This window comes from Loa loa (assembly GCF_000183805.2).
Source record: "Loa loa unplaced genomic scaffold supercont3.29, whole genome shotgun sequence".
NCBI classification, from domain to species: Eukaryota; Metazoa; Nematoda; class Chromadorea; order Rhabditida; family Onchocercidae; genus Loa; species Loa loa.
This window is the reverse complement of record NW_018108209.1, coordinates 394,632-408,169: the sequence shown is the minus strand read 5'-3', so window position 1 is coordinate 408,169 and position 13,538 is coordinate 394,632. Positions and strand designations below refer to the sequence as shown.

Genomic DNA, 13,538 nt, shown 5'->3' with positions numbered 1-13,538 from the left:
ATATGGAAGCCAGTAATGCTCAAAAAAATTGTCAAGTAGTGCATACATTCTTCATCTCCATTATGAAATTATGAGCATTAGCTTGTTTTGCAGCTTCCTCGATCTGTCTTTGATTGACATCACTCAAGCCATAAGCAATATTTTCACGAATTGAATAGTTGAATAGGATTGGATTTTGGCTTACTAAAGCTATTTGATTTCGAAGATTGTAAAGATTCAAATATCGGATATCGGTGTTGTCATACATCTGAAATATCACCGTTCCAGAATCCGAAGAATCACTGCGCAAGTTCTTTGCACACCAAACTATTCAGGGAAGATTATTGGTTTCCTTCTACACACAACTTTTTCTTACTAATCTTTGCTTTGTATCTAAAATACTCATTTGCAAAATTTATTTTTATACTTCCTATCCTTCCAGTAACAGTTTTTATGGGACCAAAAACTTCATTCCTCTTCTCTTAAGCTGCATCGATACCGAATTATTCTTGCTTAATAGTTGATTCGATATTGCATAATAAGAACTTACTACTCTACCGTTGAGTGGATCGTAAAACCGCTCAATTAACTCGATAACGGTTGATTTCCCGCATCCGCTGGAACCCACCAAAGCTACCATTTTGCCTTTCAGAGCTTCCATTGTCAATCCTTTTACTACCAGTCGATTCCGATTTGCCGGATATGCAAATCGGACATTTTCAAGCTTAATGTTTCCTCGAAGTACCTGTGGAAGAGTTCTTTAAAAATAGTTTTCATCGCATGTTTGATTTTTATATTTATTTGCTTACCTGTAATCAAAATTACCGATACTGTTCGATCGATGTTTTTCTATCGTATGCCTTGGAATTGCTGTTCTTCACAATCATGTTTCCTTTTTTAAAAGGCAATAATTGCATTCGTACTTTTTTTTGATTATTTCCCGCGAATTTAAATGCATATTGATCATGGAGGAAACAAAAATGTCAAACTCAGCCTTCATCCTTAATAACTTCCCTTCAACTATGTCACAACTCCGTACAATTTCACATTTCTGATTTGATCGTCGAAGAGAACAATAAATATATATGAAGAGGGTAAGGACAATGGATAAGTACAATCAGTACGAGATTATCAAATGTAGAGTTTTCAAGATGTAGATCGGAATCATAGAACAATGTAATTGACAAAACTTGTTAAAAGTACTAGACAAAACGGCTATTACTGGCCAATGTGTACATAATTAGTATGTGATTAAAATGAAAAGAATGTCAGGCAAGAATTACTTTTCTTCTGCCTTCCGGTAAACTGCTAATCCTCGGCTTTTCAGCAAGCATTTTGAAGATCAAACTGGCACTTAAGCGTGCCCGTATATATTCCGGGAAATAAATTCCAATGGCTAATACATTCATGGATGCCACATGCAATGTTTCAATCACTCTGTAAGTATTCCGGCCTCAAAATGAGATACCTTTTACTTTTTATCAGCGTCACTGAAATCTTTTATACTTTCAACTCTTACTGAAGTCTAATTGCAATCCAAGCATTGGTGTATAACACATATAGCTCAGTTTTCCTGTTTCCAAAGCTAACTTTGAAATGGATCTATGATATTGTCGAAGACAACCTTGAAAATACCGTTCGACTTGTGATTTTCTCGCATTGAAGAAAAAAAAGTGTGATACATCAGTACAGCACATATTATATATCTCACGTATTGAAGAGAAAAACTATAGAATATAAACTTACTGAAATATATGAAATGGGGTGGCATTCCCAATCTCTATAAGCCATAAACCACAACGGTATGTTGAAGCAAAATTAAAGTAAATGAAAGATGAATGAAGCGCGAAAGCAAAAGCTTGAACAATACCACGGTGTAAATTTCTGTTGTGCGATTTTCGCATTTGCTTATTGAACTCATCACAGAAATGCTGTTCGCGTGTCAAATATTGCACTGTTTTGTGATGCTTCAGTGCTTCCACGGCGAGCTATAATGTTGTTGGCAGAATTGTTGTTACATTGAAAAAGGGTCACAGGCGGTTATAAGCTTGTTAAGTAAGTAAGCAAATACTGGTAAATGTAGCAGTGAATTACCCGAAATGGTTCGCGAGTTATCATTTCATCTTTCTCGGATTTTTTTTTCAGATACTGCGCAATGATTATTTGACAAAGCATTAGTGTTGTCGTTGTCAACATACCAATTGATGCCATTTTCGGACCATAATAGAATGCAATAGCGATACCAACAAGTATGGAGGTTATCACTTGCAACACGTCTGCAAGTCTGAAATACGATTCTTTTGACAATTTTTCGATAACTCTTACTAGTATACGTTATTGTGAATACCTGTGATCAATTGCAGCACGAACATTCGGTACATCTGTGGCTAATTTAGTGATAAGATTACCCGATGCATGATCCAATGAGTCGAAGTATTCGCCATCCTGAATAAGTTTGAAGGAATATCAGGTCAAGTTACCAACAACGTTAGCATAAAAATACTCTACTTTTTTGACAACTAGGAATGGTAAGTCTTTCATTTCCACTTTCGCAATCTACTTTTTAAATTTCCTGTTATTCTTCAACCCGGCTTCTTTTTTTCTAATAATATTGCGTCAGTTTTCCAGAAAATGCAGCAGATCATTGCGATACCTGACTGACAATATTGGCAAACAACGCAACACGTAATCGTTTGGTGAGCGATTCCCCGGCAACACCGAACAGATAGCTTGCTAAGAATATCACGAACCCGTAACTGATACCAAGGACAATAAAATATATGGCATTCATAAAAGCCTCGTGCAACCTTTGCTCCGCAGTCGGTCTCGCTAGAGACTGAAACATAACTTATTAAGAATGAACTTTGAACGCGAATACCTACTGATTCAGACACTTATCTTGGATTAATGACCTGAAACATAGCTCCATAGATGATCGAAAAAATCGGGAACATTAATCCTTTCAAAAGCGCAAAAAATAATGCGCAAAGAAGCAAAAACCACTCGTCGCGTGCGAACCGTAAAATGTTCAACAAACTGGATCCTTCCATCGCTTCTACTTCATTTGCTTCTTGCTGCAAATATAGAAAAGTGTATCTGCTGATTAAAATGAAGGCACACTTGGCAGTACTTCTGAATTCTTTGAGTGCATGCTGCATGCTAGTAACTAGTAGTACGTAAGTAAATCTTAGCTCTTTCATATCACATTGAATTGTTGGTTTACCACGTGTTGACAGTATTATTTGTAAAAAGGAATAGGAAACGTCATACTTTCGGGTCCTCGACATATCGAAGTATGGACGAGGTAGTGGATATTGACCGAGAAACTTGATCTAGCGATTTACTCCGTACCAGATCCACCATTTCTTCCCCTTTATCTTTTATTATCCCTGAAGAATTTGCGTTACTGAGGACATCAACTAATGATACGGAAATAAAAAAAAACGCGTTAGCCGGCAATCAAAAATTCTGTCTGTTTGACGACAGGCCTCTTGTTTTTTAAGGCTATATGCACGCCGCAGAACTTTTACCAGGTAACTGGGTGTTGGTACTAGCGTGAAATATAAGCGTATTTCGTCTATGACAAGAATATGATATTCCATGATGCTACCATAGGTCAGTCTGTGAAATCTGAAGGTTAAACTTGAAAAAGAGAAAACCTGTTGATGTATTGCATTCTCTTTAAGGATCTACTAGTAAGAATTTCCAAGATATCAGTGCTTAATTTTGGAATGAAGTTATCGATTACTATAGGCTGAGCATGATGAGAAACATTATGCGTAGAAATACTGAGCTTGAAACCTTTACTAGAAGCAGAACTAGGGAGACATATGCTATTTACTGCTCATGGATTGTCTTTCATTTTCCTCATAAAGTGATGATACCGTTACCGATGAGAAACTAATATCTCTATAAAATATAGATGACCTTTTTTAACTGTACGATTCTTACAACCACCGCACCAAACTAGCTAACATTAGCTAGCAGTTGGACACAGTGCCTGTTTCGTCTGATTGCAATAGTACAAATGCTTCGTCATTTTATCGTCTTTCGTCCTTCCTATACTTTTCATGTCTACATCTGCGTCTGCACGCGTATGCGTGTGGAAGGAAAAATTATGCGAGTAAGAAGCGTGCAAGTTAAGGACATCTACTTATGAAATGATTCTATTTATTGCTTGCAGAATGCATATTTTTTGCATATAATTCTTACTTATAGCGATTTTCAAATGTAAAAATGCACCTGCGCTCTAAAAGCACTGCTACTTAACAATTTAAGGTGACAGTAGTTCAGCACTGATTCTCTTGATGTCATCTTTAAATCACGGGAATGTTCTTGAATATATTGGATGTTTAGAGTTGCATACTTCTGATGGCAAGTGCTAAATTTGTTGTGGCTAATACTGATTCACTGATTTAGAAGTCAGAAACTTTTAAAGCACAATAAAACAACCATGAAGATAAGTAGTGATATTTTTGGCTTCATAAGATGATATTCTCACCTGCCTCTTCTTCAAAATTAGGTGCATTTTCCTTTGTTAACTTCTCAACATCCTGAGCAAGTACCAATGTTTTGTATACTCCACCATATAACATTAGTTCTTCGTGTGTACCTTAAGAAAAGGTCATTTATTGAAGCAAAATTTGACCCTAAAATATTCAGACTCTTTTACAGATTTCCTCAGTTTCGCACCTCTTTCAATGACTTTCCCTTGATCCAGTACAATGATAAGATCTGCATTTCGAATTGTTGAAAGACGATGTGCTATCGTAAGAGTAGTACGTCCGGCACTAGCCTGAAGCAAAATACCCTGTAGATGTATATTTCATCTAAGCCAGAAAGTATGACACATCCTTTCTTACTTTTTCTAAAGCATGCTGTATGATTTTCTCGCTTCTAGAGTCCAGGGCAGTGGTAGCTTCATCCAGAAGCAGAATCTTCGGGTTTTTAACTAGAGCACGAGCTATGGCGATACGTTGTTTTTGACCACCGGATAGTTGTACACCACCCTCACCGATACGTGTTTTATAACCCTAAACGAGTTTGGAAGATCATAGAAGAAATATTGAGTCACAAATAGAAAGCCAAACAGACGACATTCAAATGACCTTTGGAAGTTCTTCAATGAAATTGTGTGCATTTGCTATCTGACATGCTCGTTTCATGTCTTCAATTGTCATTTTCTCGTTTCCTAAAAAAGATCCATTTTTGTGGAACCATCTGTTAAACTTAAACTCAAAAAATCCTTTCAGTAGTCGCTCCACTGATTGTTGATGAAGTATTACCGAATCGTAAGTTCTCTTCAACAGTTGCTGCGAAAAGTACAGGCTCCTGCGATACCACACCTATCATTTGGCGCAACCATCGAATGTTCATCGACTCGAGCGGAATGCCATCTATTGTCAGCTAAAGTTGTCTTAGCTATTACATTTCTATTTCATATTACTTCAATGCTAGTATTACTATCATTATGGAATTAATTATCAGGATAGATATCTTCGGTCATTTTATATATTCAAAAAATTTCGCACCGGGAGTCATCGACTACCACAATTAATATCCAAAAGTCTTTTTCTAATTCCGACTACTGTTGGCAAGCATGGAACTCTGTGGTCCTAGGCAATCCTAGACATACATAGAATTTCATTGAGACTCAATTGATCGTTAGCATAGACATAGACATACCTCAACGAAATGCCGAAATTCGGATTTTTTTAAACCTCCAGATTTCCCCTGCTCCAATTCGTAATTTGGAATTCATAAAGAAATAACTCACTTCACCACGTCCTTGACTGTAATATCGAAGTAGTAATCCAATTAAAGTACTCTTGCCACATCCGCTTGAACCCACTAGCGCCACTGATTGCTCTGCTTTCACCTTTTTTTTCAAAAAACGATTAAGCATGGTATTATTTAGAAATCAGATGGGTTCAATTCCAGTTCCTTTCTCATTTTCAGTTATTTCCCTTGCGTCTTTTTCTACATAGTTACTTTTATTCCTTCATCACAATCTTCAACTTCAAGATTATTCCAATTTTGTTTCAAAATTAATACCGTAAAGCTTATTCCTTTCAGGACCTCTTCCTCCGGTCTTGTAGGATAGCAGAAATGAACATCCTTAAATTCAATTTCACCTTTCGAATTCGCTATACTTATTCCTTTTGAGCTTTGGCAATCGATTTCTGGTATCTATAAACTCCAACGGTCTTTAAGCGAACATATTCAAGAATCGATTTCAGATTTCTTTCTGTATGATGCATGAATATTCAACTCTTACCATAAGATGATATATTACTTTATTAATTGTACTCATCAGTTGCCATACTATTATTCATCCATGCAGACGGTATGTTAGCTACCTCTTTGACTGTTATCTTTGTTAGATGTGTGAACTATTGATGATCCTAGCAATGAATGAATGAAATGATCTTTGAAAAGAGTCTTTTTTAGACTCCTCCAAAGTAGTTACATCTTCACTATGCTAAACAAAGCATATGCTTCACATTCACATATTAGATGACTTTTCGAGAAATGCAAATTTTTGAATCAATTTACTTGTTTACCTGTAACTCACCCGATCAATAACTTCAAAAATGGAACTAGCTGCATTTTGAGCAATCATTATCGCACCAATTTGTGGCACAGCCATACCGAGTGATAAAGTACTACTTATTGCTGCCCAAAAGGTGGCAAATACAACACCTGGCTGAATGAAGCCATCGTTGTATAACTTTGTACCGTACCTTAAATACCCGAACTTTTTTGTTGTACATTTTTCTCATAGTTCCTTTTTCTGTCTAATATAAAGCAATGCATGTATGCGGCCAAGTACATTTAACGTGAAGTGAAAAAAGGCAACTTTGAACCGTTTCGGTAAAGCTGCTATCATTTATCATTCACTTGGCGGGGCCTCTGAATGAGATTTATCTCCATGAAGCTAAAAATGCTAATTGAAATTTATGAACTACACGTGATTGCTATTCATAAAACATCCACCAACCAGAATGCAATACCCATTGCAACGAAGACAAGACAGAAGAGCCAAGCAGTTCCAAGCGCGATGAACGAAGCCTTACGTCGACCAAACTTTGACGCTTTGTTCAACTCATTTTTGTACCTAAATCCCTTCCTGTCAAGACTGCAACATATCTTTTGGTAAGTTGAATTATTACTTTGTTCATATTATTTGAAAGAAGTACAATAATATCTCTTATCCTTCCCTCCATCTTTTCATTACATCAGTATCATAATCATGATCACAAGGAGAGGAATTAGGAGAGAGAAGTATGACATAATTTATGAAATAAATGCTCCCATCTTCTCGAGGTACCTCTCAATCTCCTTCTCCTGGCCGTTTAAAGCAATGACTGTCCGAATACCAACAATTACTTCTTCAGCTATTGCTCCCGCTTTCTCGTATGCATGCAACTCCTCCCGCGTACTGTTTGATACAAACTGAATTTACTATTATTAGTAGTTCAATTTCAAAGAAATCGTCAAAGAGATCCGCTCCGATCTTTGTTCGATGTAATGTTGCTAAATGCTCTGCAAATACAATCGTAAGGTTGTAATAACTCTTTGAAAAGGTACTTCATGTTAAGCATGCGCTATTTGAATACGTGCCGTAAAGTTGTGGAAGATTTCTGAAAATCATTCAGCACATAAACCTATAATATTTCTTGCTAATAGTTGGAATGGTTTTCATTTCTTACCATGATTTGAAAACTCCCTTGGTGAGAGAGAAAGACTTACTCTTGTCAAGAAAGCCGTTAATGCGGTCAGTATCGGCATAAAAACCATCATTATCAATGTCATCTGCCAACTGCAAAAAAAAAGTTGGATTTTTTGAGATGTCGTGAGGAAATTGTTGAATTCTGCAGTGAGAAATGCTTAATTGTATAAGATATTAAGTTTGATCCCAAGAATAACCGAATATTTATTACTCGACCTATTATGAATAATAACGACAAGATTTTCCGCATGGTAAAGATTCTAAGTAAAAAACAAACAAAAACCCCGATTTTCATCCTCAGCAAGGAAAATATTTGACCGGAACGACCAAACAACCATTTCTCTTTCCTCATAAAATTACTTGCAAGATAATTAAAACGAACCTGCATATGAAAGCAACGACTAATCCACCGACGAATGCCGCCCCATATGAAAATAAAATACCCACTTTGTCACCAATGCCATCTTTTATCCTATCAATTCCACTAAAACATTAAATTTAATTCATTCAATTCAGATTCCGCCATATTCCAGTCCAATAACAAGAACAAACAATACCAACAAACAAACTCATGGATTCGAAAATGGTCTCTCCCGTTGCATTCCTCAATTGGACTTCTAAATGAGTTAGCAATTGTCTTGAAAAATGTTGGAATTCTAAGTTGTACTACAATCTCCTCCCTTATATATTTTTCTCACTTCTCATACGATTAATTTTTCTCATCTCTCATACCTTAAAGAGTTTTTTTTAATCTAATCGCTGAGGTAATTCCCCGTCGTAGGCTGGACGTCTGTATCTCTGATAGGGAAGAAAGAGCTAAAAAATCTTTTTATTGGATCGGTAACTTTCATTTGCTCACCTAAGATCTAACTTCAAAAACATTTGCAGTACATACTCAGACATCCTCGTTATCAGTTCCCCAGATGGATGTGTATCGAACCAACTCATATTCTGTCGTAGTACCGCCGCAAAATAACGTTTACGAATTTGGTAAATCTGCCGCTCACAAACTGTATGCCAGCAAGTCATCTGCAGTTGTTTCAAGTTTAAAATATAATACTTGAAGCCAGTTATGCAAAGAACAAGGACAGAAAGTGAGAATGAATTAAAATGATAAAATAGTACAGCTCTTATCAATAAACATGTTGACCTTTAGCAACTGTTTGCAAAAAAAAAGAAGCATTAGTACTCTTGCTTTCACAAATGGTTATGACAAAATAAAGATCAGAATCCACTTAAAAATTCATACTTCTAATAATCATTGGCAACTTGATTTACAAATGAATTTAATCAGTTAATCAATCAAATGACTTGAATTTCGAAACAACTGGGTTTTCTTTAAGAAACCCATATACAGCAATATTCGGAGCCTCTAAGAATTCCTTCTGTAGTCGAATGTGCTATCTTAGATTACTGAGAACCACGACACTTCAGGCGTTCAAAATACAACCTCGCAATTACAGGATACTTACAGAAATGGTTGCCAGGATGAGTATTACAATACCGTACCCAATGTACATATAGACAGCTATTACTGCTCCGTTATGAAACTTCAACTCATCAAAGTCTTCTGTTCCCCACTTTGCTTGACCTTCGATCAATGTGTCCGATAACCTTTTGAAGATGATTGTTTGAACAGCTTGTAGAGACCCTTGAGCTAAGCTCAACAGAATGCCAGCCATTAGTAAAAAACAATCGAAAGGTTTCGTATAACGATACTAAAATCGTACAGATTAATAAATGTAACTTCATTTATGAAAAAGAAAAAAAAACTTAAGCCGAGGTCAGTCATATTTCAAACAAAAGCGAACGATCGACAAGAAGGGTATTCGTCTCGTACTGATCCTCATTTCATTCTTCCGGTCGCCACTTTTCGAACTCGTTCTCAATCCGGAATCATCCTTTACTCCTCTATAACATATGCCATATTTAATTCGAAAGTATTAGCAGTGGTGATTAAAAAAATGGATGCAAATATGGATTTGCATAAGAAAGCGAAAGTAACGAGCAAAACCAGGAGCTTTGTATTAAGTAATGGTAATTGATGATCGATAACTACAATATTCCGACATAAAGTTCCAATTGGTAATTATTACTTTTCAATGCTCAATGAATCAGTTGTCAGTCTTCTTGATTTATTACTTTCGACCGGTGAAACCGATGACCCTCTATTAGTACCTTTCATTTGTATCCCTGAAATTTTCTCCTTCATTTAAAAGAACGAAGTGGGGAAGTCCATCTTACCAGGGGAAAAGAATATTTTGTAGTGTAACTCTCGAGCAGCTCAAGTTCTTTTTCGGATGTTAGAACAAAAATAAAGTGTGTTACTTTAGAACACTTTTTGGGACTCATTTTTGGCTGCTTCTTATTATCAAATATTAAAAATGGCACTGAAAAACGAGCCACAGGCTGCTCTTCTCACATTGACATTCATAACATATGAAATAAGCTAAAAATGAAATGAGGAAAACAAGAGCTTCTACAGTACCACCTGACGAATCTACGCCTTTATACTACCGCCTGACATGTAAAGTGAGTTAAGCATATGGAAACTTGACGGTGTGGAACTATTTGCAGAACTTAGTAAGCCAAGCCGATTGTTCCTTACTTCCATTTACCACAAAGGCCTGGCTATAATGCTGTTTTTGGTTGTTTATAGATCAATGTGGAGTGATAATTATCGCAACATTATAAGGTGACAATTATGTTAAGCGTGAAAAACTTCGAACACCAATGAAGTTTGAAGTCTGAAATTTCAAGCCAGTCTGTAGGGAACAGTGAGCAGAAAACAACTGAAAGAGGACTGATATCAGTGATGAAGAGAAATTGGAAATTTTGTGAATTAACAAGAATGAAGAGAAGGAACCAATACGATGGCTATCATTCATATTTGAATGCTCAGACACGCGTTTTTGCTGATAAGCTGAAATTAGAGCGATGCATAAACACTTTTACCTTCTTGTTGTCATTCTTGTCGTTATTTTTTCCCAGTCATTCTGTTGCTCATTGAGCAATCATAAACTGCTTAAAAATCAGTCGGTCCATCGTCCTTTTGTTTACAAAGACAAAAACTCTTCGACACCTACAATATTATCTAATATTTCATTTCTTGCCAAGCATTACGGCTCTTCACAAAAGGAAAATAGTGAGCGCAAAAGAATCGCGAGTTATTATGAGAGTTGAAAATAGCTTCAAAGGAAGCTAACCTATGCAATGCTGGCAACAGTTCGCATTAGCTTAATGTATGGGAAATAAAATTTAATTCAAAATTTTTTACCGCGACAGATATGAAAGAATACGTAGAGACGGACTTCAATTCGTGTAAGAACGAATGCTCTCTTTATTACCATTACTTTTTCATGTTCATCAATTTTTCTGGATTTCTCAACAACAGAGATATATCGTTTCGGAATCCAGTGAAATTATGATGTGAAAAAAACCAACTTTACCAAGAAAATATCTGGTCAATTTCAACACCATCAAAAATTGACACATTTCACTCCGGAAAATCCCAGTTCAATTACCCATATTTGTCAATATGGAAATATGACACAAAGTCCATCCTCCATCAAGGGTCTATTCAGCATTAAAAGGCAGATATGTAAGTTCAAGGATAGCCAGATCCCTTATTCTTTTTTCTTTTGTGCATTTTGAGGATCTGTAAATTGGATTCAAAAGTAATTTAATTGACAAGGACAGTATGGTGTGGGAAGAATGGAAAGGAAAGATAGAGAATTCCCTTTCGGACATTCTGGAAGAGTGGGCTGGTAATTGTACCAAACTTTTTTCTAAGATAATAGATTTACATATGAGCCTTCATCAAAGTTTTATGCACATGCAATTATACATTTTCGCTGATTAACGTTGATTTATTCGGATCACTTACAGTAAGGATTGAAGGATTACAGCATAATACCTGTATCTTTTGTCATTTGTCTTGAATAAGCAAACATTCATAAATTCTCGATCATATTCTTCAAATATGAATGCTGCAATGCTGCAAAAAATTCTTATCAAGATGTTAATAAACATTTGTTGATCAGACAACAAATTGCCGTTTTTCAAAACTTAGAGCAGAACAAGTTGTCGCAAAAGCTGTCGTAAAAGGGCACAAACAGAAATTGAATCGAAAATATTAGAAAATGAAGGTTTACTTACCTCAAGGATGTATTGCTGTAAAGTTCGAACCTTTGGAGTTGTAACCACCAGTAAAACAGTTTATAAACCAATGAAGTATTGCGAAATAATGTATCGAGATGGATGTAGATAATGAAGTGATAAGTTGAAATGAAGGGAGAGGAATCTATAGATGAAGATATGAGTCCTAATATATAATGGAAAGGATGTTTACAATGTCTAAGAGGGTTACATATTCATATACATAACCTCAGCAAAGGGCATTTCTAGACGGTATATCAATAGATAAGATACTGTCACAATGGGCTCTTTATCTATTACCGTATACAAGTAGCTAAAAACAGAGGGAAAATTTAAATATTACCAATCAATATGAGTCATAACTAAATTGTTAAAAGCTACTTCGAATTTCCCGAGAACATTTGCAAAAACAACATATGTACAGGAAGATAAAAAGAGATGAGTTGTTAGTATGATATGCAAAGAAGCGGAAAGAGCTGGATGTTAGACTTTCCGTCGTGTTGACGAATTTACATAATGAGATATTTAAATTTATTATAACACATCTAAAAGTCATCCAAATTGTCATTTTTTAAGATTTTTCATCAATGGAAGCGGTTGATTCGAATATTTGTAAATGATTTGGTTTCTGATGTTCCGTGTATCCTGGAAAAAAGTAAATGAAGTGATAGTCCCTGCTTCTTGGATAATTTCTCTTCTTTTGGTATTGATGAACGAGAATTTTTTGAATTTTTAAGATTGATTTGGAATGAAATTCTCGGGATATCCAAGCAAACGTCACCAATAAGACGACGTTTACCTAAACGGCACTGCACCCAAATGTTTACTGATCATTGCTTTTGGACCACTGATTCATCATTGACAAGTGAAGTGAGCCCATTGAATTTTAATTTAAATGTGTTTTGAAACAAACGTCTGATTACCAATCAGATGCAATTGCCAAGTATTAGTAAAAATATAGCAAAAAAAACAGAAAGACAAGTTGCGTAGAACACGTTTGATCATGTTACTTAAATTACTACAGCTTTCTCATTTAGCTGAAGAATGCAGTTGAACTTTCAGATTCGTAGTAAGTCAATGTCGACGTGTTCTTCGTCTTCAATAATGGATGATCGAAAAGGTAACAATGGTTTTTCCTTATCAGACAGTGATGCAAGTGTCAACAAAGATTCATTGCTAGATAGCAGAGTAACTGTATTGGATGTCAACGAATCGCTGATGAATATTATCGGTAAAAAACAAGGCGACAATATGCAACAATCTACCAGTGATGAAAATGTTTTGAAATGCGATAATCACTGTGGAATTGAGGTAATATTTAGATAAGATCAGTTAAGTATCCAGAATTAGAGCTAATGATGAACAATTCCTTCTTTGACAAGTATTGCTTGCTGTGATTAAGAATGTCTCCAACCGATGTATTTGGAAGGAATCGAAACTTTTACAATTTTCATTTATATTTCAAAGAAGAATGCCTTCTTTTAGGATTCAGTATCTCTACCACCACCACTACCACCACCACCACCACCATCACCACCACCACCAGCATCATCATCATCATCATTTTCATCATCATCATCATCACCATCATCATCATCATCATCGTCATCATCATCATCATCATCATCATCATCATCATCATCATCATCATCATCATCATCATCATCAT

At 35.8% G+C, this 13,538-nt stretch overlaps 3 protein-coding genes across 3 annotated transcripts in view; 1 reads left to right on the top strand and 2 right to left on the bottom strand.

Moving 5' to 3' along the window:
- LOAG_16937 (CBR-PGP-4 protein) overlaps positions 1–3,342 on the bottom strand; it is a gene marked incomplete at its 5' end in the record, with an annotated part of 4,932 nt that extends 1,590 nt beyond the window's left edge. Inside the window, 9 exons of the mRNA XM_020449592.1 lie at positions 47–247; positions 530–724; positions 1,263–1,416; positions 1,726–1,967; positions 2,074–2,263; positions 2,327–2,424; positions 2,633–2,815; positions 2,892–3,053; positions 3,250–3,342. Coding sequence (XP_020306876.1) covers positions 47–247; positions 530–724; positions 1,263–1,416; positions 1,726–1,967; positions 2,074–2,263; positions 2,327–2,424; positions 2,633–2,815; positions 2,892–3,053; positions 3,250–3,342 — 1,518 coding nt within the window. The remainder of the gene's footprint in view (positions 1–46; positions 248–529; positions 725–1,262; positions 1,417–1,725; positions 1,968–2,073; positions 2,264–2,326; positions 2,425–2,632; positions 2,816–2,891; positions 3,054–3,249) is intronic.
- Positions 3,343–3,955: 613 nt separating this feature from the next.
- LOAG_07988 (hypothetical protein) lies at positions 3,956–9,896 on the bottom strand (the record flags this gene model as incomplete). Its single annotated transcript, XM_003143520.1, has 17 exons — positions 3,956–4,065; positions 4,481–4,591; positions 4,672–4,774; positions 4,842–5,012; positions 5,088–5,170; positions 5,265–5,385; positions 5,756–5,857; positions 6,034–6,168; positions 6,554–6,722; positions 6,980–7,096; positions 7,310–7,434; positions 7,732–7,801; positions 8,094–8,195; positions 8,607–8,740; positions 9,184–9,429; positions 9,523–9,622; positions 9,808–9,896. 17 exons carry the CDS (start codon positions 9,894–9,896, stop codon positions 3,956–3,958), a joined length of 2,088 nt encoding a protein of 695 aa, XP_003143568.1.
- Positions 9,897–12,973: 3,077 nt separating this feature from the next.
- LOAG_16936 (hypothetical protein) overlaps positions 12,974–13,538 on the top strand; it is a gene marked incomplete at both ends in the record, with an annotated part of 5,210 nt that continues 4,645 nt past the window's right edge. The window contains 2 exons of the mRNA XM_020449591.1: positions 12,974–13,180; positions 13,355–13,473. Of these exons, the coding sequence (XP_020306875.1) occupies positions 12,974–13,180; positions 13,355–13,473 (326 nt within the window). The remainder of the gene's footprint in view (positions 13,181–13,354; positions 13,474–13,538) is intronic.